The sequence below is a fragment of the Phyllobates terribilis genome, unplaced genomic scaffold (genome assembly GCF_046119375.1).
Source record: "Phyllobates terribilis strain yellow unplaced genomic scaffold, ASM4611937v1 Scaffold_12__6_contigs__length_324123572, whole genome shotgun sequence".
NCBI classification, from domain to species: Eukaryota; Metazoa; Chordata; class Amphibia; order Anura; family Dendrobatidae; genus Phyllobates; species Phyllobates terribilis.
In genome coordinates, this window is record NW_027362772.1 from 67822779 (window position 1) to 67849856 (window position 27078).

Below are 27078 nucleotides of genomic sequence, written 5' to 3' on the forward strand. Positions count from 1 at the left end.
TTCGAAGTAATCATGACTACTGGGTTGCCACACTCTTAGATCCCCCAAACTTTTCGATCAACCTTTTCATTTTAATAAAGACCAAAAAAATGGTCATTTTTGAAATTATAAGCATTAGAAGGTTATTAGAAACTGAAATCAAACAGTTTTCAACTCAAAACTTTATTCTAGGTGATGTTACATTTTCACATAGGACCCCTTGTTCGAAAGGAGCTTCTGAACTCTCTCGTCCATTGAATTTGTCAGGTTTTGGATGGTTTCTGCTTCAATTGTTTTGCATGAGGACAGAATACCCTCCCAGAGCTGTTGCTTAGATGTGAACTGCCTCCCGCCATCAAAGACACTCCTTTTAATGATGCTCCAGAGGTTCTGAATGGGGTAGAGGTCAGGGGAGCATGGGGGTCACACCATAAGTTTGTCCCCTTTTATGCCCATATCAGCCAGAGATGCAGATGTTTTATGTGCAGCATGAGATGGTGCATTATCATGCAAAAAAATGATCTTGCTGTGAAATACACGGTTCTTCTTCTTGAACCATGGCAGGAAGTGCTGTTTGAGAAAATCCACATACATTATGGAGTTCATCTTTAGCGCCTTCAGGGATCCTAAAGGGGCCGACAATCTCTCTCCCCATGATTCCAGCCCAAAACATTACTCCACCTCCTCCTTGTTGGCGCTGTAGCCGTGTTTGCGTGGGGTGTCCATCAACCAGCCATCCTCCACTCCATCCATCTGGACCATCGAGCGCTGCACGGCACTCATCCGTGAACAAAACAGTTTTGAAATCAGTCTTCATGTAATGTTTGGCCCACTGGAGCCGTTTCTGCTTGTGTGAAGTGGATAGAGGAGGTCGACAGGATGGCGTATGCACAGCTGCAAACCTCTGAAGGACCCTGCATCTTGTTGTTCGGGGGACGTTGGAGGCACCAGCAGCTTCAAAAACTTGTCTGCTGCTATGACAAGGCTTTTTTGCCGCTGCTCTTTTAACCTGACGTAATTGCCTGTAGGAAAGAGTCCTCAATTTGCCCTTATCAGCACACACACGTGTGTACTGTGAATCAGCTACATACTTCTTGATTGCCAAGACACTTCATCCTGATCATCGCACAATGTTGATTGTAGTCATGCCTTGACCTAAACACTCCACAATTTGTTGCTTCTCAGCAGCCGACACATCCTTTTCTTTCCCATTTTGGCAGAAAATGTAGGCTGCTTAATAATGTGAGACAGCCTTCTTAAGTAGTCTTGCCTTTCATTGGACACACCTGCCAAACTAATTAGCACAGGTGTCTGCAATTGCTTACAGTGATATAAAGAGCCCTGACACACATCACCATCAATGAGTTTAACTGACAAACAAACAAATTCTTCCCTTATCACTCCTAAACACTTTTTGCATAATAATTTGTAACACAGTGTACATGTGCTTTTCCACAAAACACCAGTGGTTCACGTAGTGAATCTTACAGTTCTAACTTGCCAACCGTGGTCTGTATGGAGTTGTTCAATAAAGGGCCCAAAATTAAGATAACATAGATGGGAGAGGTCTCTATGAATAGGAATTCCTAAGTATTTGATACCCTGTGAGGGCCAGGCAAAGGGAAAGTTGGACTGGATGGAATCCTATATGGATTTGGGGAGGGAGACATCGAGGGCCTCAGACTTCGCTGCATTGATTTTAAAATTTGACCATGTAACAAAGTGATCTATTTCAGCCATAACAGCATGGATGGATATATGTGATTGAGTGATATATACTAGGACATCATCAGCAAATAGAGAGCACTTGTACTCGGTGCCTCCCACCTCAATCCACCTAATATTGGGGTTATGGCCAATTGATGAGAGCAGGTGCTCCGTCACTAGGATGTATAAGAGAGGGGACAGAGGACATCTCTGCCTTGTCCTATTGGTGATTGTGAAAGGTGATGAAAATGTTCTGATGCACCCCCTGGGCCTTGGGACACCCGGAGCCGGACCCTTTTTGGTGGATGCTGGTGGTTGTAGTCTTCGTGGCGGTGACCCGGTTCCGTGGCTCAGGGCGGTCAAACCAGTGGCGGAACTATTTATGTGGTTTTGATGTTTAAATGTCCGACTACGCCACCCGTGGATTGCGGTCAGAGTGAACCGCCGCTACAGGGCAGACCGCTGAGGCTGGTGTTGTGGGTGCAGCAGAGCGTAGCATAACTCCCCACGGGAGGAGTATAGCCTCAGGGCAGTGTATGCGGAGGATGGGGGTGATGGTGCAGGGCATCAGCAGTAACAACACGGAGTTAGTGATGCAGTCCAGGGCCTTTACTCACAGTTCTTATTATCCAGACCACGTCTGCAGGTAACGGCTGCCCACGTCGTACTGTGCTCACCAGGTGAGGGGCTCAGACAACTCCCAGATAACTTTGGAGCGCTTCACAGGACCCCCTTTGTGTGTCCTTTGTCTGGCCTTTCTTACCAACCCTTCTGTCCGGCTGCCTCGGGCCTCCTCTTGGTAAACTTGGCGCCAGTTTCCCTGACCCTATGTGCTGCCCTCCTAGCGGGTGTAGCGAGGGGCTGCACCACATAAAATGTCACAGCCTCCGGTTTCTAGCTGAGGGTCGTTTCCTGCCTCCACTACTTTCGGGGACCGGTCTCCCCCTTTGGTCTGACCCCTCCACGCAGGTGGATTCGGGCGTGCGGTGGCGACTCGCCCGTCCGCACCCCTGGGATCCCTTCGTTCCTCGTTCCTGGAGCCTTCTCCGCTCCTCTTCCTTCCTTCTCCCTCTTCCAGGCCTGGGCCTCTGTTACTAGGCCCACCTCCGGAGCAGAGCTCATGCAGAGCCCCTGCTCCCTGCCACTTCTGCTCAGACTTCTCTGCACTGAACTAAGATGGTGCCCACCTTTTATACTCCCTTCTCAATGCACCCAGGAACTGCTTCCTCCCTGCTCCTGCACTACAGGGTTCCCCTTCCTCAGTGTTCCCTCCCCCCACTCCAGCCAGGGACAGGGACTGTCGTGCCCATCTCAGGGGCATATTGGTCGCCCTGCCCCACGGCAATGTGGTGTAATGCATGCAGGTGTCGGGTCCTGATCCACACTCCATCCTTACCTGAGAGTGAGATATCACACCTCTGGGTGAGGTGCAATACCTCTGTAGCAACCGAGCCCTCAGGGTGCTACAGTTCCATTTATCTTCAGCCTAGGTGACGTATTGTGATACAGGGCCGTGATTTTGGCTATAAAATGGTCCCCTAGACCCCTACCCCAAGCTTTTTAAGAGAATCATATATGGCGTGCCAGGAGACTCTATGGAATGCTTTCTCAGCATCCAACGAGAGTATCTAATTACAAATTTTTAACTGCATCTAGCCCAGGAAATACTTTGTGCCTAGTAGCAGTGTCTGCTAGTCAGCGGATTATCCCGGCTGTTAAGCAAGCTACACCACCTGTAGTTTGGACACTTAATTTTTTCAAAGGAAATGCTTCGGGACCATGGGATACTCAGTGAAGAGCATCAGGAGGCACCCCAAGGCATAGGGGCTGGGACTGGCAGTAGGATGCCTTGCGGTGGACAGCCGAGCTCGATCCTTATAAAAGCTTTTTAACTGCAGCAGCTTTAGTGGACGCTACTGGAGCTGGAATTACGCGGCTGCTGGCATGAGACTTGCCCTCCAATAGATCCTTGTAAATGGATTTAAAGTGTATTCATTCAAATTAGAGAGACAATTTAAATTAAAAAGCTTAGAGCTGCCTCCACCACAGGGGGGCTCGCTCGACCCACCAGCGGACAGGCACCAGTATTGGGAGAGGGGGGCTGGCCGTCAGGGTTCACCGCGGCTCTGGCACAAACCCGGCGACACGGAGGTGGCACGGGCAGGAGCGGACTGAACGTGTCGGCTTCACACTTTTTGGATTTTAGAAGGGCATGACATGCCTATATCTGTGTCTCCCCCTCCTTTTACTCCTCCACCTCTTTTCTTTTTGCATGACTATATGTACTTGTCACTTTTCCATGTGTTAGTTGTGTCTTCTGAGCAGTTTGTCAGCTTTTGGACACCTTTGAAGGTGTTTTCTATGTGTTTCTATGTGTTTTTGTTTGCCTGCCATTGGTTTTAACGGTGTTCGAAGGTGTTCGACGAACAGTTCGACGAACAGTTCGGCGAACACACGGGTGTTCGACGAACCGAACCGAACTCGAACACTACGGGGGTGGCTCAACACTACCAGTGACATCCATTTAATATCCAGAGAAGAAGACTCAATCACTGTGTAACCACATTTGCCATCATTTGTGTGCAAATAAGTCAATAACTATGGTGCACATCACCAACAACATCCTCAGGCGATTAGAAACACAATATGTAGCATAGAAGCAGTTAAATTTTTGATGATTTAGAGCAATTTCTTACCAGTCCAAAAACAGTAATACTTGGGTCTTCCCAGCTGTGCCATCATCTCCACAGTACAACCCACAAGGTCTCTATTTACAACCACTGCACCCAAAGTCATGACCGGGTACGACTAGTACGGCTTTCTTACCGTATTTACCTGGTTCCACCTTCTCCAATGCTACATCTTACCCCCATGAATAAAAACACTTCAATAGAGGATTCTTTGGATAAATTTGGCCACAGCGGTCATTTTATTAACAAACAAACATTAACATATTAACAATAATAATAATACCAGATAAATTAAGAGTGGAGTGTTCTTGAAGCTAATAGGTCTGGCTTTTATAACAAGAAAGAAATCCAACTGTCATCTTACCCTCAGCCATGCACCACCAGCTCGAGGGCACCATACTTCCACAATACGTGAAAGATTAATCACCTAAGAGCTCCCAGGGTAAAACCCCGTCCAGAGCCCTGACCAGAAATTGCCAGACCACCCCCATGTAACTTCAAATTACCCGGAATTCTCGCAAATTCCTTGTATCAACAAATCCGTACCCACTCCAAGAACCCCACCCTCCACTAATCCAGCCACTGTGACAGTCACTAAGCCTCACCACCCATCTAAAAAACTTCCCTATACCTACTAGCCCTATTCCCTGCATTACAGAACTTATAAATAACGCAGTAAAAAAGAGGGTGGGTGGGTCTTCTCTGTCCGAGTCCTACAGAAGAATGGCCCTTCCCACACTATTCCCCATAGCCACCCCTCAATCCTTATAGTGCCCGCCCCCATACTTCGGTACCCAATCCTAAACCCCCGCATCTTCCAAACTCAAATCCTCCCTGCCAATCCCAGTCATGGGGGGCTTATCTCTAACTATGCCCGACTCCAGTCCCCTGCTTCTTCTTCACTCTCAAACAGGAGAGCACTTGAAAAAACTGTCTGAATACAGATTCTTACTCAAACTGTTAGAACCCTCCTGTTTGTTTTTGTTTCTATCTTGTGTTTTGCGGTCATGTGACCATCTTCCTATATATTTCAGCTCCGCCCTTCTGGCCTTCCTGGACTTCAGTGTTGTTTTGATTGTCTCTCTAGCCAGGTGCTTTTGTGCCTATCTATCTCTAGTTTGCTTGGTCCTCTGGACCGCTAGTACTTTTGTCAGTTTATCTTTTGCTCTGCAACAACTTCTGTTAGGAGTAGTGTTGAGCCACCCCCGTAGTGTTCGAGTTCGGTTCGGTTCGTCGAACACCCGTGTGTTCGCCGAACTGTTCGTCGAACTGTTCGTCGAACACCTTCGAACACCATTAAAACCAATGGCAGGCAAACAAAAACACATAGAAACACATAGAAAACACCTTCAAAGGTGTCCAAAAGCTGACAAACTGCTCAGAAGACATAACTAACACATGGAAAAGTGACAAGTACATATAGTCATGCGAAAATAAAAGAGGTGGAGGAGTAAAAGGAGGGGGAGACACAGATATAGGCATGTCATGCCCTTCTAAAATCCAAAAAGTGAGAAGCCGACACGGCCAGTCCGCTCCTGCCAGTGCCACCTCCGTGTCGCCGGGTTTGTGCCAGAGCCGCGGTAAACCCTGACGGCCAGCCCCCCTCTCCCAATACTGGTGCCTGTCCGCTGGTGGGTCGAGCGAGCCCCCCTGTGGTGGAGGCAGCTCTAAGCTTTTTAATTTAAATTGTCTCTCTAATTTGAATGAATACACTTTAAATCCATTTACAAGGATCTATTGGAGGGCAAGTCTCATGCCAGCAGCTGCGGTAATTCCAGCTCCAGTAGCGTCCACTAAAGCTGCTGCAGTTAAAAAGCTTTTAGAAGGATCGAGCTCGGCTGTCCACCGCAAGGCATCCTACTGCCAGTCCCAGCCCCTATGCCTTGGGGTGCCTCCTGATGCTCTTCACTAAGTATCCCATGGTGCCGAAGCATTTCCTTTGAAAAAATTAAGTGTCTAAACTACAGGTGGTGCAGCTTGCTTAACAGCCGGGATAATCCGCTCACTAGCAGACACTGCTACTAGGCACAAAGTATTTCCTGGGCTAGATGCAGTTAAAAATTTGTAATTAGATACTCTCGTTGGATGATGAGAAAGCATTCCATAGAGTCTCCTGGCACGCCATATATGATTCTCTTAAAAAGCTTGGGGTAGGGGTCTAGGGGACCCTTTTATAGCCAAAATCACGGCCCTGTATCGCAATACGTCACCTAGGCTGAAGATAAATGGAACTGTAGCACCCTGAGGGCTCGGTTGCTACAGACGTATTGCACCTCACCCAGAGGTGTGATATCTCACTCTCAGGTAAGGATGGAGTGTGGATCAGGACCCGACACCTGCATGCATTACACCACATTGCCGTGGGGCAGGGCGACCAATATGCCCCTGAGATGGGCACGACAGTCCCTGTCCCTGGCTGGAGTGGGGGGAGGGAACACTGAGGAAGGGGAACCCTGTAGTGCAGGAGCAGGGAGGAAGCAGTTCCTGGGTGCATTGAGAAGGGAGTATAAAAGGTGGGCACCATCTTAGTTCAGTGCAGAGAAGTCTGAGCAGAAGTGGCAGGGAGCAGGGGCTCTGCATGAGCTCTGCTCCGGAGGCGGGCCTAGTAACAGAGGCCCAGGCCTGGAAGAGGGAGAAGGAAGGAAGAGGAGCGGAGAAGGCTCCAGGAACGAGGAATGAAGGGATCCCAGGGGTGCGGACGGGCGAGTCGCCACCGCACGCCCGAATCCACCTGCGTGGAGGGGTCAGGCCAAAGGGGGAGACCGGTCCCCGAACTAGTGGAGGCAGGAAACGACCCTCAGCTAGAAACCGGAGGCTCTGACATTTTATGTGGCGCAGCCCCTCGCTACACCCGCTAGGAAGGCACCACATAGGGTCAGGGAAACTGGCGCCAAGTTTACCAAGAGGAGGCCCGAGGCAGCCGGACAGAAGGGTTGGTAAGAAAGGCCAGACAAAGGACACACAAAGGGGGTCCTGTGAAGTGCTCCAAAGTTATCTGGGAGTTGTCTGAGCCCCTCACCTGTTGAGCACAGTACGACGTGGGCAGCCGTTACCTGCAGACGTGGTCTGGATAATAAGAACTGTGAGTAAAGGCCCTGAACTGCATCACTGACTCCGTGTCGTTACTGCTGCTGCCCTGCACCATCACCCCCATCCTCCGCATACACTGCCCTGAGGCTATACTCCTCCCGTGGGGAGTTATGCTACGCTCTGCTGCACCCACAACACCAGCCTCAGTGGTCTGCCCTGTAGCGGCGGTTCACTCTGACCGCAATCCACGGGTGGCGTAGTCGGACATTTAAACATGAAAACCACATAAATAGTTCCGCCACTGGTTTGACCGCCCTGAGCCACGGAACTGGGTCGCCGCCACGAAGACTACAACCACCAGCATCCACCAAAAAGGGTCCGGCTCCGGGTGTCCCAAGGCCCAGGGGGTGCGTCAGAACATTTTCATCACCTTTCACAATCACCAATGGGACAAGGCAGTGATTTCCTCTGTCCCCTCTCTTATATATTCTAGTGACGGAGCACCTGCTCTCATCAATTGGCCATAACCCCAATATTAGGTGGATTGAGGTGGGAGGCACCGAGTACAAGTGCTCTCTATTTGCTGATGATGTCCTAGTATATATCACTCAATCACATATATCCATCCATGCTGTTATGGCTGAAATAGATCACTTTGTTACATGGTAAAATTTTAAAATCAATGCAGCGAAGTCTGAGGCCCTCGATGTCTCCCTCCCCAAATCCATATAGGATTCCATCCAGTCCAACTTTCCCTTTGCCTGGCCCTCACAGGGTATCAAATACTTAGGAATTCCTATTCATAGAGACCTCTCCCATCTATGTTATCTTAATTTTGGGCCCTTTATTGAACAACTCCATACAGACCACGGTTGGCAAGTTAGAACTGTAAGATTCACTACGTGAACCACTGGTGTTTTGTGGAAAAGCACATGTACACTGCGTTCCAAATTATTATACAAAAAGTGTTTAGGAGTGATAAGGGAAGAATTTGTTTGTTTGTCAGTTAAACTCATTGATGGTGATGTGTGTCAGGGCTCTTTATATCACTGTAAGCAATTGCAGACACCTGTGCTAATTAGTTTGGCAGGTGTGTCCAATGAAAGGCAAGACTACTTAAGAAGGCTCTCTCACATTATTAAGCAGCCTACATTTTCTGCCAAAATGGGAAAGAAAAAGGATGTGTCGGCTGCTGAGAAGCAACAAATTGTAGAGTGTTTAGGTCAAGGCATGACTACAATCAACATTGTGCGATGATCAGGATGAAGTGTCTTGGCAATCAAGAAGTATGTAGCTGATTCACAGTACACACGTGTGCGTGCTGATAAGGGCAAATTGAGGACTCTTTCCTACAGGCAATTACGTCAGGTTGAAAGAGCAGCGGCAAAAAAGCCTTGTCATAGCAGCAGACAAGTTTTTGAAGCTGCTTGTGCCTCCAACGTCCCCCGAACAACAAGATGCAGGGTCCTTCAGAGGTTTGCAGCTGTGCATGCGCCATCCTGTCGACCTCCTCTATCCACTTCACACAAGCAGAAACGGCTCCAGTGGGCCAAACATTACATGAAGACTGATTTCAAAACTGTTTTGTTCACGGATGAGTGCCGTGCAGCGCTCGATGGTCCAGATGGATGGAGTGGAGGATGGCTGGTTGATGGACACCCCACGCAAACATGGCTACAGCGCCAACAAGGAGGAGGTGGAGTAATGTTTTGGGCTGGAATCATGGGGAGAGAGATTGTCGGCCCCTTTAGGATCCCTGAAGGCGCTAAAGATGAACTCCATAATGTATGTGGATTTTCTCAAACAGCACTTCCTGCCATGGTTCAAGAAGAAGAACCGTGTATTTCACAGCAAGATCATTTTTCTGCATGATAATGCACCATCTCATGCTGCACATAAAACATCTGCATCTCTGGCTGATATGGGCATAAAAGGGGACAAACTTAAGGTGTGACCCCCATGCTCCCCTGACCTCTACCCCATTCAGAACCTTTGGAGCATCATTAAAAGGAGTGTCTATGATGGCGGGAGGCAGTTCACATCTAAGCAACAGCTCTGGGAGGGTATTCTGTCCTCATGCAAAACAATTGAAGCAGAAACCATCCAAAACCTGACAAATTCAATGGACGAGAGAGTTCAGAAGCTCCTTTCGAACAAGGGGTCCTATGTGAAAATGTAACATCACCTAGAATAAAGTTTTGAGTTGAAAACTGTTTGATTTCAGTTTCTAACAACCTGCTAATGCTTATAATTTCAAAAATGACCATTTTTTTGGTCTTTATTAAAATGAAAAGGTTGATCGAAAAGTTTGGGGGATCTAAGAGTGTGGCAACCCAGTAGTCATGATTACTTCGAATTCTGACAATATGAGGGTCATGCTGCAGGTAGTGCAGCAAGAAGGCACTTATGTGCCTTGCGCATCTCGGAGCCCCAAAATTATTTTCCGGGCTAGATGCAGCTAAAAATTATTTTTAATTTTAAATCTGGTGAAGCTTTAGTATAGATGGCCTAATAGGATCAGTGCTGCACACTGCTACAAAGCCCAAATTATTTTCCAGTCAAGATACAGATAAACATGATTAGTAATTTGAAAGCTTAAAACGGTTGGTAGGGTGATTTTAACCAATCATCAAGCTTTTACTCTCCCCAGGATGACACAGGGGTAGAAAAGTCGTTTCGGATCCATGATTTGTTCATCTTTATGAACGTGAGTCTGTCTACATTATCAGTGGAGAGCCGCGTGCGCTTATCTGTCAGCACACCACCAGCAGCGCTGAACACACGTTCAGACAGAACGCTGGCTGCGGGGCATGACAAGATCTCCAAGGCGTAAGTGGCTAGCTCCGGCCATTTATCCAGATTGGAAGCCCAAAAAGAGCAAGGGTCCAGTGACACAGTCGTGGCTTCAATGTTTACTTGGAGATACTCCTGTACCATCGTCTCTAGGCATTGACTATGTGTCAGACTTCTTGTCTCCTGTGGCCTTGCAAAGGATGGGCTAAAAAAGTGGTGAAATGATTCCGCAAAATTGATGTTACCAGCAGATACTGTGGTTCTGTTACGGTTTGAGTGCTGAACACTTGACGGTCCCACGGTTGGCAAGTTGGAACTGTGAGATTCACTACGTGCACCACTGGTATTTTGTGGAAAAGCACATGTAAGATTCTGCAACAGTCTCTGCTGATACTCCTGCATGCGTGCATCCCTTTCTATGGCAGGAATAATTTCTGCAAATTTACTTTTGTACCGGGGATCTAACAGTGTGGCAACCCAGTAGTCAGGATTATTTCTAATTCTCACAATTCGAGGGTCATGTTGCAGGTAGTGCAGCAAGAAGGCACTCATGTGTGTTGCGCATCCAGGAGCACCAAGTCCCTGTTGTGTTGGTGGCGAGGTAACAATCATGCTTCCTTCCTCTGTCCTCTCCCCCCAACCTCGCACAACAGAAATGTGATCAAGGTCTCCCTCATCTGATGAGTCTTCCATCAGTTCGTCCTCCACTTCTTCCTGGGCTCCTGCACCTTCCTCACTAGTTTGGCTGCTACCATGCGCCCTGGTAAAACCATCTCCCCCACCCTCACATGCCTGCCGCCTTGGTGCTGCCGACCGTCTGGACCTTGCAGATGTTAGCCCTTCCGCATACAACTCCTCCTCCTCTACTTCCTCCACCTCCTCTTGAGCCACCACCTGACTCCGAATTCTGCTTAACATGTGCTCCAGCATGTAAATCACCGGAATAGTCATGCTGATAATGGCATCGTCAGCACTAAACATCTTTGTCGCCATTTCAAAACTGTGCAGAAGGGTGCATAGGTCCCTGATCTGAGACCACTCCTCCAGCGTGATTTGCCCCACCTCTGAATCTCGTTGGCCCAGGCTATACGTCAGAACGTATTGCACCAGGGCTTGTCGGTGCTGCCACAGTCGCTGCAACATGTGCAGAGTTGAATTCCACCGGGTAGGCACATCGCATTTTAGCCGGTGAAGTGGCAGGCCCAACGACTTCTGTAGAGATGTAAGTCGCTGAGCTGCGGGATGCGAACGGCGGAAGTGAGCACACAGCGACCGTGCCCTCTGCAGAAGGCCATCTAGTCTGGGATAGTGGGCTAAAAATTGCTGGACAACCAGGTTCAACACGTGAGCCATACAAGGCACGTGTGTGACATTGCCCCGGCGAAGGGCCGCACCCAGGTTTGCAGCATTGTCGCACACGGCTTTCCCTGGTTTCAGGTCCAGTGGAGACAACCATTCATGAAATTGGTTCTCCAGAGCTGACCACAACTCCTCAGCTGTGTGACTCACATTTCCCAGACATTTCAATGTTAAAACCGCCTGATGACGTTGAGCCCTACTGCCAGCATAGTAAGGAGGTGTGCAGCATCCCTTCTGCGCAGTTAGAAAGCTTGTGGCATGACCAGACAGGCTTTGGGTGCAGGTGGAAGACCGAGAGGAGGTTGAGGAGGCAGAAGCAGTGGAGGAACTTTGACATAAAGAGGATTGACGCACAACTCGTGGGGACGGCAAGACTTGGACAGCAGCCCCTTGTCCTGCTGTCACCATAGTTACCCAGTGCCCAGTCAGCGACATGTAACGCCCCTGTCCATGCCTACTCGTCCAAGTGTCTGTGGTGAAATGCACCCTGTCACACACAGAGTTTCTCAAAGAAGCGGTGATGTTGTGTGCGACATGCTGGTGGAGCGCAGGCACACCTTTCTTTGAGAAGTAGTGCCGACTGGGCATCTGGTACTGGGGCACTGCGACGGACATAAGGTCTCGAAAATCCTCTGTGTCCACCAGGCGGAAAGGCAGCATTTCTGTAGCCAAGAGCTTGCAGATGGTGAAATTCAACCTCTTAGCTTTCTCATGGCTAGGAGGAAATGGTCTTTTACTTGTCCACATCTGAGGGACCGAGGGCTGGCTATTGTGCTTAGACGGGGTTGATAAGGGTGTCCCCGGCAAACTGCCGGTCTGTGAGGAAGATGCAGGCGGACATGTTAGGTTGCCTTGATCCAAAGGTGGTGCTATCGATGTCGGACAGCGCTCAACACCAGCTGGTGTTACCACCTCCAAAGAAAATGATGACCTGCCAATCACGCTGGCTGTTGCGGGTAAAGAGGTGGCAGGTCTGCGCCCCAAAACAGGTGTGACTGCTGTCCCCCCAGTCACAGAGGATGAAGAGGCCGCGGATGCACAAGATATGGCAGACGGTGATTGGCCCGGCCGGCTAGGCCGCATTGTAGCACACTGAGCTTCCCACTGCAACTTATGCTTCATGTCCATGTGCCGGTTCATGCATGAAGTACTCAAACTATGTATTTTTTGGCCTCTACTTAGCTTTTGCTGACAAATGTTACAGATAACACGAGTTGGGTCATCTTTATCGATCTGAAAAAATGCCCAGGCTATGCAAGGCTTAGCACCCATGCGACCTGAAGAGCCACCACGACTTGTGGTGAGAGGCAGAGTTGTGTTTGAGGATGCAGTTGTTGACGTGCTTCCAGTACTACGTCTCTGTCCAGGAAGGCGCAACCTGACCTCGTCGTCACTAGCATCTTCCTCCACCTCCTCTGCTGACCTCATCTCTTGGCTGACTGTGGGTTGACAGTAAGTGGGATCTCCGACCTCATCATCATCACCCTGTGCGTTATCACACCCGTCGTCCTCAGAGCCAACCTGTTCCTGCCCTGACAAAAAACTAAAGTTGTCGCTCCAATCAGGTATTTGAGTCTTATCATCGTCTTCCTCATTATCTCCACCAACAGGAGTTACAATTTGGGAATGAGGGTCTACATTTTGGTCAGAACCTTCTGCGTCTGGTCCTGGATCCGACTCATAAAGATTCTGGGCATCAGTGCAGATCATTTCCTCGTCTGGATTCACAGAAGCGCTGGAGTCGACCTCTGATTCCCAGGCTATAGTATGAGTAAACAGCTCTGCAGACTCAACCATCTGTTCTACCTCATACTCAGACGGGCAGCTGGAGATTTGGGAGCTGTGAGGAAGCAAGTGCGATTTGGGTGACACCTTTGAGGACTGGAGTATTTGTGATGTTGAAGTTGATGTGGAGGAGAGCCCACTTAAAGGAGCACTTGATATCCGTTGAAGCACCTGCTGTTTTTGTGCCTCATCTGGAATTTGTAGCGATTGGCGTGGCCGTAAGAAAGGGATCTTATCACATTGTCCGCTAAAAGAAGTAGACATTTTAGTTTGGCTGGAAGATGGTCTTTGTTCTGCAGATGTTACTGTTGCTTTAACACCTACCCCACGGACACAACCTTTTTTCCCCTTCCCAACACGCCTATTCCCCTTTCCACCAGCAGCAGGCCTTTTTCCACTCATTTTGGTGGTTAACTAATTCACAACTCTGGAGTTGTTTGCACAAAAAAACAATGGATGGTAACCGAGCAGAGCTGAGTGGCCAAACTGTGGTATTAGGCCAAAACTATTGGCTGGGTTAGATGCAGAAAAAAATTATTTTGAATTTGCAACCTGATGGAGGTCAGTATAGATGGACTAATACAAATAGTCCCACACACTGCTAGAAGCCCAAATATTTTTTCAGAGGTACTGTAGATGCAGATAAAAATTATTTTTAATTTGCAACCTGATGGAGGTCAGTAGAGATGGACTAATAGACCAAGTCCCACACACTGCTAGAAGCCCAAATATTTTTTCAGAGCTAGATGCAGAAAAAAATTATTTTTAATTTGCAACCTGATGGAGGTCAGTATAGATGGACTAATAGACCAAGTCCCACACACCGCTAGAAGCCCAACTATTTTTTCAGAGCTAGATGCAGAAAAAAATTATATTCAATTTGCAACCTGCTGGAGGTCAGTATAGAAGGACTAATAGAACAAGTCCCACGCACTGCTAGAAGCCCAAATATTTTTTCAGAGCTAAATGAAGAAAAAAATTATTTTTAATTTGCAACCTGATGGAGGTCAGTATAGATGGACTAATAGAACAAGTCCCACACACTGCTAGAAGCCCAAATATTTTTTCAGAGCTAGATGCAGAAAAAAATTATTTTTAATTTGCAACCTGATGGAGGTCAGTATAGATGGACTAATAGACCAAGTCCCACACACTGCTAGAAGCCCAAATATTTTTTCAGAGCTAGATGCAGAAAAAAATTATTTTTAATTTGCAACCTGATGGAGGTCAGTATAGATGGACTAATAGACCAAGTCCCACACACTGCTAGAAGCCCAAATATTTTTTCAGAGCTAGATGCAGAAAAAATTTTTTTTTAATTTGCAACCTGATGGAGGTCAGTATAGATGGACTAATAGACCAAGTCCCACACACTGCTAGAAGCCCAAATATTTTTTCAGAGCTAGATGCAGAAAAAAATAATTTTTAATTTGCAACCTGATGGAGGTCAGTATAGATGGACTAATAGAACAAGTCCCACACACCGCTAGAAGCCCAACTATTTTTTCAGAGCAAGATGCAGAAAAAAATTATATTCAATTTGCAACCTGCTGGAGGTCAGTATAGAAGGACTAATAGAACAAGTCCCACACACTGCTAGAAGCCCAAATATTTTTTCAGAGCTAAATGAAGAAAAAAATTATTTTTAATTTGCAACCTGATGGAGGTCAGTATAGATGGACTAATAGACCAAGTCCCACACACTGCTAGAAGCCCAAATATTTTTTCAGAGCTAGATGTAGAAAAAAATTATATTCAGTTTGCAACGTGATGGAGGTCAGTATAGATGGACTAATAGAATGATGCTATGCCCAAAAGATTTTACTTCACTAGGTGCAGTAAAAAAATTGGTATTCTATACACAGGTGTTATATCTTGCAACACAGATAGGCTACTCCACTGACTAACACACTCTGCAATAGGCCAAAAAGGATTAGCTTTGCTAGATTCAGCCAAATGCTGTGAAAAAAACTTGCACAGCACTGGCACAGACCTGCCTGGCAAAAACTGATAGGAACTCTTGTAACCTAGTCCTGAAAAGGACTCCAATTACAATTAGTCTTTACTCCCAACCTATCTATTTAAGAGCACAGACCTCCCTGATAAAAGTCGTAGGAAATGCTGTAACCTAGTCCTTAAAAGGACTGCAATCACAACTATTCCCTACTCCCAAGCTATCTGTATATTTGTGCGAAAATTGGCTTGAAATTAACAAGGTATAGCGCACACAGCAACAGCGGTGCCGTCTAACACGCAGCTGCAGCAGTGAGAAAATGGTGGCGACGGGGAAAATGGCTTGGTCTTATAGGGCAAGGACATGTGACATACACTGCCAATGACACATGCCCTTGCTTGTGTGAAAAAAAGCACTTCGCTCCGTGTGTGCGCTGCTGATAGGCTGACAGATTGCACCTCCCCACTGCAAATGCGGGAAAGAGAAAAAAAAATGGAGATCTTCATTGTTCCTGCAGAGATCCATCCCCTGCCCCTCCCCCCACCCCGCTGTACACTCAAACTGCGTATTAACATTAATTTTCATCATTACTGAGAAAAAATCCAGTTATGATTTTGGTGCACGAACAGTTATCGAACATACAGTTATATGAAAAAGTTTGGGCACCCCTATTAATCTTAAGCTTAATGTTTTATAAAAATTGGTGTTTTTGCAACAGCTATTTCAGTTTGATATATGTAATAACTGTTGGACACAGTAATGTTTCTGCCTTGAAATGAGGTTTATTGTACTAACAGAAAATGTGCAATCTGCATTCAAACAAAATTTGACAGGTGCATAAGTATGGGCACCCTTATCATTTTCTTGTTTTAAATACTCCTACCTACTTTTTACTGACTTACTAAAGCCCTTTTTTTCGTTTTGTAACCTCATTGAGCTTTGAACTTCATAGCCAGGTGTATGCAATCATGAGAAAAGCTACTTAAAGTGGCCACTTGCAAGTTGTTCTCCTGTTTGAATCTCCTCTGAAGAGTGGCATCATGGGCTCCTCAAAAGAATTTTCAAATGATCTGGAAACAAAGATTATTCAACATAGTTGTTCAGGGGAAGGATACAAAAAGCTGTCTCAGAGATTTAACCTGTCAGTTTCCACTGTGAGGAACATAGTAAGGAAATGGAAGAACACAGAGACAGTTCTTGTTAAGGCCAGAAGTGGCAGGCCAAGAAAAACATCAGAAAGGCAGAGAAGAAGAATGGTGAGATCAGTCAAGGACAATCCTCAGACCACCTCCAGAGAGCTGCAGAATCAACTTGCTGCATACAACGCACTTTGCACAAGGAGAAGCTGTATGGGAGAGTGATGCGAAAGAAGCCGTTTCTGCAAGCACGCCACAAACCGAGTCGGCTGAGGTATGCAAAAGCACATTTGGAGAAGCCAATTTCTTTTTGGAAGAAGGTCCTGTGGACTGATGAAACCAAGATTGAGTTGTTTGGTCATACAATAAGGCGTTATGCATGGTGGCAAAAAACACAGCATTCCAAGAAAAACACTTGCTACCCACAGTAAAATTTGGTGGAGGTTCCATCATGCTTTGGGGCTGTGTTGCCAATGCCGGCAACGAGAATCTTGTTAAAGTTGAGGGACGCATGGATTCCACTCAGTATCAGCAGATTCTTGACTATAATGTTCAAGAATCAGTGATAAAGTTGAAGTTAAGCAGGGGATGAATCTTTCAGCAAGACAATGATCCTAAACACCGCTCCAAATCTACTCAGGCATTCATGCAGAGGAACAATTACAATGTTCTGGAATGGCCATCCAAGTCCCCAGACCTGAATATCATTGAACATCTGTGGGATCATTTGAAGAGGGCTGTCCATGCTCGGCGACCATCAAAGTTAACTGAACTGGAATTGTTTTGTAAAGAAGAATGGTCAAAAATACCTTCATCCAGGATCCAGGAACTCATTAAAAGCTACAGGAAGCGACTAGAGGCAAAAGGAGGATCTACTAAATATTAATGTCACTTTTCTGGTGAGGTGCCCATACTTATACACCTGTCAAATTTTGTTTGAATGCAGATCGTACATTTTCTGTTAGTACAATAAACCTCATTTCAAGGCAGAAACATTACTGTGTCCAACAGTTATTACATATATCAAACTGAAATAGCTGTTGCAAAAACACCAATTTTTATAAAACATTAAGCTTAAGATTAATAGGGGTGCCCAAACTTTTTCATATAACTGTAACCTCGAACAGCCGAATTTTTCTCAAATTGTTCGTGTTCGCCGAACGGCTCGAACACCGCCCAAAACAGCTCGAATTTGAGATTGGCGAACAGTTCGAGTAGAACAACGCTCATCTCTAGTTAGGAGGTGTCCCATTTTTGTCCCAGTCCTTAGTTCTTTTATGGACCCCTCCCTTTCTCTATAGGTCTCCGTTCAGACTAGCCGAGGACGAAGGCGGGTCTGTTCACAAGGAACAGGTCGCCCACTACAACGTAGGGACTCAGCTTAGTCTTACTGTAGGGACAGCTCTCCTCTTCTTTCCCTAGTTTATGTTGCAGATCATAACATTAAGTCCAGCCCAAACAATAAAAAACTTTAAGGAAAGAAATCCGGGGATCAGTATGGTTTCTGTTCAAGATTTGGCTCAACGCCTGCAGGGATTGTCTCTGGAGGTGTCCGAGCTGCGGCAACACGTGAGTAGCTGTCCTGGAGCGCATTTTGTCGAACCCAAGGTAGGACTCCCTGATATTTTTTATGGTAAACAACAAGATTTTTTTTCCTTTAAAAATGCTTGTTTATTATATTTTTGTTTGAGACCAAGGTCCCCTGGGAATGAATCAAAGCGCATTGGGTTTTTCATGTCACTTTTGGCAAAGGAACCACAGGGGTGGGCCTTTTCTCTCCAACTTAATGATCCATGTTTTAGGTCAGTGGAGGATTTTTTTTCTGCTATGGGGCTATTGTATGATGATCCAGATCGAGTCTCATCTGCTGAGACAGAACTGCGGCGTTTGAATCAGGGGTCAGGTGATGTTGAAAATTATTGTACACACTTCAGAAGGTGGTCCTCAGAAGTGAAATGGAATGATTCGGCGTTAAAATGTTTTTTTCTTGCTGGTCTAAGTGAAACGGTTAAGGATCTGCTGATTGCATTTCCTGCACCTGAGACCTTGCAGAAAGCCATGCAATTAGCTATACGTGTGGACAGGAGACTGCATGCCAGGGTTAATGATGAAAAAATTCCTGCAATGGCAGCTCCTAGTCCCCAGAGGGTCTGCTCAGACGGCAGAGAACTGATTGAGGTTGGTGCGATGTCACTCCGCTCTCAGGAATGAGACCGCAGGTTTTCCAAGGGATTGTGTTTTTATTGTGGTAAAATTGACCATTTGATTAAGAACTGTGAGCTTCGTTTAGGTAAAGATAAAAAAAGGTCAGTTATGCCCGTATTGCTTGTTTGAGCTCTAAGGGAGTATTTCTTTCAGGGAGTACCTCATTGCAGGAAGATTTGATTGAATTTCAGGTATTTGTGGATTGTGGTTCAACACTTAATGTGATTGATAAGGGGTTTTTGGAAAAACTTAAATTGGAATCCAAACCTTTGTCATCACCTATTTCTGTGATTGCAATTGATAACACTCCTTTGAAATGTATTACTCACAAGGTTGCTGCATTTCCCCTCACTATCAATGGCATTCACCAAGAAAATTTGGATTTGGTGGTATTAAATAATTTACCCTCTCCAGTGGTTTTAGGTTTGCCTTAGTTAAAACTGCACAATCCTTTACTGGACTGGTCTACTAATGAGATTAAGTCTTGGAGTCCTAAGTCCTATGATAAATGTTGTAATGGTCGCATTGTGGCTGTGGAAAAAGGGGAATTACCTGTACCTATTCAGGATTTTTGGAAGTTTTTTTCAGAGGAGGAGTCGCAAGTTTTATCTCCTCATAGGGACTATGATTGCACCATTGAGTTTGTTCCTGGAGCTACTCTTCCCAAGAGTCGCTTATTTAATCTAACTATCCCTGAAAGAAAGGCCTTGGAGGAATTCATACAGACGAGCATGGCTGCTGGTCACATTAGACCCTCTAAGTTGCCTGTGGTCGTTGGATTTTTGTTTGTTAAAAAAAAAAGGACCGTGGTTTACGTCCATGTCTGGACTTTCGTGAAATTAATAAGATTACCGTACGCAATTCCTACCCATTGCCGTTAATTCCGGACTTGTTTAACCAGTTAGTGGGGGCCAAGTGGTTCTCTAAAATTGATCTCCGGTGGGCATACAATTTGTTACGAATGAAGGAGGGTGATGAATGGAAAACTGCTTTTAACACTCCGGTAGGTCATTTTGAGAATCTGGTGATGCCTTTTGGTCTTACCAATGCATCCGCGTTTTTTCAGAACCTTATTAATGACATCCTGAGACCTTTGATTGGTAAGAATGTGGTTGTGTATTTCGATGACATTCTGATTTATTCACCAGATCTGGAGTCCCATTGGCAGAGCGTACGTGAGGTGTTGCAGTTATTGAATGATAATTCACTTTTTGCTAAGCTGGAGAAATGTGAGTTTGCTGTGCAGAGAATTAGTTTTTTGGGCTACATTATCTCCAGCGAGGGCTTTGAGATTGACCCGGTGAAGGTTCAGGCTGTGCAGGAATGGCCTAGGCCTATTGGTTTGAAATTGATACAGAGATTTTTGGGTTTCGCCAATTATTACAGGAAATTCATTAAGAATTTTTTCTATAATTGTTAAGCCGCTGACCGATCTCACAAGGAAAGGTGCGAATACGGTCCAGTGGACTACTGAGGCCATTGAAGCTTTTGTGTATCTCAAGAAGAGGTTCAGTTCTGCCCCTATCCTTATGCAGCCTGATGAGACCAAGCCTTTTTTGGTCGAGGTTGATGCTTCTTCGGTGGGGTCGGTGCAGTTTTGTCTCAGGAGAACAAGGATGGAGTACATCCCTGTGCTTTTTTTTCTAAAAAATTTTCAGAAACCGAACTTAATTACGATGTTGGTAATCGGGAATTGCTGGCTATTAAACTTGCGTTTGAACATTGCCGTCATTTCTTGGAAGGTGCTAAATTTCCTATTCAGGTTTTCACAGATCATAAGAATTTGATCTATCTGGATGCTGCGAAACGCTTGAATGCCCGTCAAGCTAGGTGGGCACTTTTTTTTTCTCGGTTTAATTTTTCTGTTACCTATATCCCTGGTACTAAAAACCAGGCAATGTGAACTGAGGTCTAAGATGGTAGACATGCAAGAAATAGGAGCATGTTCACGCTAGCAAAAAAGAAACAAAACCTACAAAAGACAAAAGACAAAAATATATCTCATACCCTACCATCATTATATATAAATGTAAAGCAAAGTTGCATAATAAATATAGGGTACTTAGTGAACTATTTTTGATCAAAAAAAGTATACAAGCCGTCCCACCAGCGGCAAGGTGACCCTAAATTGGGACGGTACCTATACTGCCTATATTAAAAACCTTACTGTATATCAAAGTTGAAGCAATGCATATAAAAGGGTAGACAAATAGGACCGGGTCCCAACTCCAGACCACCCAGGCCCGTGGTAAGCTACATATATACCAGTCAGCTCAACAAAGGGGATGCCACACCCTTAAATTGCACAGAATGCAAACAAGACAAAAAACCAGGCAATGTGAACTGAGGTCTAAGATGGTAGACATGCAAGAAATAGGAGCATGTTCACACTAGCAAAAAAGAAACAAAACCTACAAAAGACAAAAGACAAAAATATATCTCATACCCTACCATCATTATATATAAATGTAAAGCAAAGTTGCATAATAAATATAGGGTACTTAGTGAACTATTTTTGATCAAAAAAAGTATACAAGCCGTCCCACCAGCGGCAAGGTGACCCTAAATTGGGACGGTACCTATACTGCCTATATTAAAAACCTTACTGTATATCAAAGTTGAAGCAATGCATATAAAAGGGTAGACAAATAGGACCGGGTCCCAACTCCAGACCACCCAGGCCCGTGGTAAGCTACATATATACCAGTCAGCTCAACAAAGGGGATGCCACACCCTTAAATTGCACAGAATGCAAACAAGACAAAAAACCAGGCAATGTGAACTGAGGTCTAAGATGGTAGACATGCAAGAAATAGGAGCATGTTCACACTAGCAAAGAAGAAACAAAACCTACAAAAGACAAAAGACAAAAATATATCTCATACCCTACCATCATTATATATAAATGTAAAGCAAAGTTGCATAATAAATATAGGGTACTTAGTGAACTATTTTTGATCAAAAAAAGTATACAAGCCGTCCCACCAGCGGCAAGGTGACCCTAAATTGGGACGGTACCTATACTGCCTATATTAAAAACCTTACTGTATATCAAAGTTGAAGCAATGCATATAAAAGGGTAGACAAATAGGACCGGGTCCCAACTCCAGACCACCCGGGCCCGTGGTAAGCTACATATATACCAGTCAGCTCAAAAAAGGGGATGCCACACCCTTAAATTGCACAGAATGCAAACAAGACAAAAAACCAGGCAATGTGAACTGAGGTCTAAGATGGTAGACATGCAAGAAATAGGAGCATGTTCACACTAGCAAACAAGAAACAAAACCTACAAAAGACAAAAGACAAAAATATATCTCATACCCTACCATCATTATATATAAATGTAAAGCAAAGTTGCATAATAAATATAGGGTACTTAGTGAACTATTTTTGATCAAAAAAAGTATACAAGCCGTCCCACCAGCGGCAAGGTGACCCTAAATTGGGACGGTACCTATACTGCCTATATTAAAAACCTTACTGTATATCAAAGTTGAAGCAATGCATATAAAAGGGTAGACAAATAGGACCGGGTCCCAACTCCAGACCACCCAGGCCCGTGGTAAGCTACATATATACCAGTCAGCTCAACAAAGGGGATGCCACACCCTTAAATTGCACAGAATGCAAACAAGACAAAAAAAGTTCACTAAGTACCCTATATTTATTATGCAACTTTGCTTTACATTTATATATAATGATGGTAGGGTATGAGATATATTTTTGTCTTTTGTCTTTTGTAGGTTTTGTTTCTTTTTTGCTAGTGTGAACATGCTCCTATTTCTTGCATGTCTACCATCTTAGACCTCAGTTCACATTGCCTGGTTTTTTGTCTTGTTTGCATTCTGTGCAATTTAAGGGTGTGGCATCCCCTTTGTTGAGCTGACTGGTATATATGTAGCTTACCACGGGCCTGGGTGGTCTGGAGTTGGGACCCGGTCCTATTTGTCTACCCTTTTATATGCATTGCTTCAACTTTGATATACAGTAAGGTTTTTAATATAGGCAGTATAGGTACCGTCCCAATTTAGGGTCACCTTGCCGCTGGTGGGACGGCTTGTATACTTTTTTTGATCAAAAATAGTTCACTAAGTACCCTATATTTATTATGCAACTTTGCTTTACATTTATATATAATGATGGTAGGGTATGAGATATATTTTTGTCTTTTGTCTTTTGTAGGTTTTGTTTCTTTTTTGCTAGTGTGAACATGCTCCTATTTCTTGCATGTTTACCATCTTAGACCTCAGTTCACATTGCCTGGTTTTTTGTCTTGTTTGCATTCTGTGCAATTTAAGGGTGTGGCATCCCCTTTGTTGAGCTGACTGGTATATATGTAGCTTACCACGGGCCTGGGTGGTCTGGAGTTGGGACCCGGTCCTATTTGTCTACCCTTTTATATGCATTGCTTCAACTTTGATATACAGTAAGGTTTTTAATATAGGCAGTATAGGTACCGTCCCAATTTAGGGTCACCTTGCCGCTGGTGGGACGGCTTGTATACTTTTTTTGATCAAAAATAGTTCACTAAGTACCCTATATTTATTATGCAACTTTGCTTTACATTTATATATAATGATGGTAGGGTATGAGATATATTTTTGTCTTTTGTCTTTTGTAGGTTTTTTTTTATCCCTGGTACTAAGAATGTTAAAGCTGATGCTTTATCTCGCAGCTTTTCTCCCATGGTTGGTACCGAGGAGGAGGAGAGCATTTTACAGGAAGGAGTTGTGGTAGCAGCATTGGACTCCATTTTGCAAGATGGGATTCTGAAAGCCCAAGAGGATGCCCCATCTAACACTCCTCATGGGAGGTTGTTTGTGCCTAGAACCTCTAGGAGAGATTTGTTTGTGGAGTATCATGAGTCTCGGTTGGCAGGTCATCCAGGAATTTCTGAGACTAAGAGACTTAACAGTCGCAGTTTTTGGTGGCCTGGGTGGCAGAAGGAAGTTATCAAGTGGGAGCGTCAATGTACGGTGTGTGCTAGGTCAAAGGCTTCACATACCCCTTCTGCAGGGTTGCTTTGCCCTCTGGAGGTTCCTAGTGCGCCTTGGACGCATCTGGCAATGGATTTTATTACTGACCTTCCTGTGTCCGAGGGTTTCACTGTCATCTGGGTGGTCGTGGACCGTTTTAGCAAGATGTGTCATTTAGTTCCATTCATTAAGCTACCCTGCGCTAAGACACTCGCTAAGGCGTATGTTAAGGAAATTGTCAGGCTCCATGGCGTTCCCACCGACATTGTTTCTGATAGGGGACCTCAGTTTGTTTCTTGCTTTTGGCGTGCTTTTTCTGACAGGTTGGGAGTCCATTTGTCATTTTCGTCTGGTTATCATCCTGAGTCTAATGGACAGACTGAAAGAAAGAACCAGGATGTTGAACAGTTTTTGCGTTGTTTTGTGGCAGACAATCAAGAGGGGTGGTCTGAGTTTCTGCCACTTGCTGAATTTGCTCTTAACAACCATACATCCTCCTCTGCTGGGTGTTCTCCTTTTTTTGTTGTACTGGTAGATATCCGTCTTTTGGTTCGTTCTCCAAATTGGGGTCGGCGGTGCCGAAGGAGGAGAATTTTTCCGGTGATTTGGAGAGAGTTTTGACTAATGTACGTTGTAACCTTCAAGAGGCTAACAAAAAGTCCAAGAAGTATTTTAACAGGAAACATAAAGAGGTTTTGTTTACTGTGGATGACATGGTTTGGTTGTTCTCAAAGAATCGGCGGTTGAGGATTCCCTCTAAAAAATTGGGTCCGAAGTTTGTGGGGCCATTTAAGGTGCTTCAGGTGGTTAACCAGTCTGCTGTTAGGTTGGAGGTTCCCTCCTCCTGGAAGATTAATCCTGTGTTTCATGTTTCCTTGTTAAAAAAGGCTGATGTATCGGATAGGGAGGCCACTGTCACAGTTCCTCCGGTGGTGGAAGACGGCGAATATGAAATTTCTCGTATCCTGAATTCCAGAGAGCATAGAGGGAGATTGCAGTATCTCATCGGTTGGAAAGGTTTCGGTCCCGTGGATAACTCCTGGGTAAAGGCGGATGATGTCTCTGCCCCTAGACTTGTCAGAGCTTTCCACAGGAGATTTCCGGATAGGCCTGAGCCTGGAGGATCCGGAGGATCCTCATAAAAGAGGGGGTACGGTTAGAACCCTCCTGTTTGTTTTTGTTTCTATCTTGTGTTTTGCGGTCACGTGACCATCTTCCTTTATATATTCCAGCTCCTCCCTTCTGGCCTTGCTGGACTTCAGTGTTGTTTTGACTGTCTCTCTAGCCAGGTGCTTTTGTGCCTATCTATCTCTAATTTGCTTGGTCCTCTGGACCTCTAGTACTTTTGTCAGTTTATCTTTTGCTCTGCAACAACTTCTGTTAGGAGGTGTCCCATTTTTGTACCAGTTCTTAGTTCTTTTAGGGACCCCTCCCTTTCTCTATAGGTCTCCGTTCAGACTAGCCGAGGATGAAGGAGGGTCTGTTCACAAGGAACAGGTCGCCCGCTACAACGTAGGGACTCAGCTTAGTCTTACTGTAGGGACAGCTCTCCCCTTCTTTCCCTAGTTTATGTTGCAGATGATAACACGAACAGCAGTTGAAAGCAGCTTCTAAAGAGCATAAACTAGTCACATAAAAGAGCAATTTCAGTATGATGTATGGAAGAGAAGTAAGCAAAATAAGATGATCGAAGGTATTACAAAGCCTCATAACTTTGATCAACAGAGAGTAGAACTTTTTTAATTTTAGTATGTTTGCTCTATATTTTGTACTTGATATCATGTTTAATCATTTTTTTTTGTGGTAATAAAATATATACATCTTTTTCTTGCAGGATTTACAGTTCAGAACTGAGAACACATACGCAGAGCTCAAAACCTAAGACAGCACTATTCACTCTGACACAAGAATATTTGCATTGGAAGTCAATGATGACTCCAGGGAACTTGAGCACAGACTGAATTCCACCATAATCCTTGTCCTTTTCCCAAGTCATTCGTACAGGGATTATTCTCTTTATATATTTTTACAGCATCAGTTATAGCAGCTCTATAATATGAGAAGCAAATGCAATAACCGAAAGAATTTCTGAAAATGAAAAGTGTCTGGTGACATTCACACTCATTTCTGATCCTTACTGAAAGGATAAAGTATTTGGTAATCCAGTCATCTTCTCTTAGACTAGAATCAAAATATCTAGGAGCTCCACAGAGTCTTAGTCCTCTTTACTGGACAGGTAATGTTGTCACCAGTCCAGTAAACTACAAGCCTGATTTGGATTGGATAGTCCTCCTTTGCTCAATATGCTGCACCTTGGCTTTAGGTTAACATGACAAGGAATAGCTGAGAAATGTCATTGACCGCTGCAGGAGATTGATATGGACACGGTGCTGTAGACGTTCCAGCAGATGGACATGTGTACACTACCTGATTGCACCAACTTAAGAGTCAAAACTGGAGGTTGGAGGAATTCATCTAAAGTCCAGTAAGTCATTGCCCGTCTTACCCTCCCAGATTTCAGTAGAAGATCAGAAGTGCAAAATCACAAACTTACCCACATTTTTCCTGTGTCAGAATGCAAACAATTTGCAAAAAAATAAAATTAACAAGCACCTCCTGGCAAAATGGAATAAATTGACAGGTGCAGATGGCTGTGACTGCATTTGACTAATAAACAAAAACCGATACAACATCTGAGCTCTCTGAGGTCTAAGTGAACTTTGAATATAATGAAAATTGGACTGCATTACTGTTACATAGACTTCGTGCACATTTTGATTAAATTGTGTGAGCTTACCTGCTGGCAATAAAGCGACATCCATGTGTTCATCTCATTTATTTTTCTGGCAAAATTGTTTAAAATTGAGGCAAAAAATACACAAAAGTGTCCAGTGTCCTTATTCCATGAAACTCAAATTAAAAAAAGTTGTTATCACCCTATAAATACCTTTCAAAATCCGTGCAAGAATGGTCGTACGATACCCTCAGGCAGATAAGGAGATTTAGTTTTAGTGATAACAGGAGCTTGGGGGCAGTAAAAAGCCACCACTCACAGGCACAAAGTAGCAGCTTTTGGTGGACACCATGGATTGGATCCTATGCCTGACTTTTGGGGTTAGAAGAGGTTAACTGTTTTTTGAAGGGGCTTAAAGAGGGAATTTTTAGGGAGGGGATTTAAGGTCATGGAGTACATGGGCTCACCACTTCAGTTTCAGTGGAAGAGTTCAAAAGAAGAGGATATCATGGGATGTTCATTTTAAGCAGCAGACCATTGATCACAGAGCTTAAAATTACTTGGAATTTCTATGGAAGGCAAATTGGGGAACTTTTTCTTTTGTTGGTATAAAAAAGGAAGGCGGTCGTTGAAAGATCTATTTCTTGGGAGGATAGTGGAGCCCATCACAGGTATAATAGTATTGCAGTATTTATATAAGAAGGTCCATACTGGGCTTAGACTACAA

General features: G+C 44.9%; 1 protein-coding gene across 3 annotated transcripts in view; it reads left to right on the forward strand.

The window, feature by feature from the left end:
* Positions 1-26451, forward strand: part of LOC141173076 (cell adhesion molecule CEACAM10-like) — a 169158-nt gene extending 142707 nt beyond the window's left edge. For all 3 annotated transcript variants that reach the window (XM_073657717.1, XM_073657718.1, XM_073657719.1), the window contains one exon: positions 25452-26451. In XM_073657717.1, coding sequence (XP_073513818.1) covers positions 25452-25499 — 48 coding nt within the window. In that variant the 3' untranslated portion in view covers positions 25500-26451. The remainder of the gene's footprint in view (positions 1-25451) is intronic.
* The last annotated feature ends 627 nt before the right edge of the window (positions 26452-27078 follow it).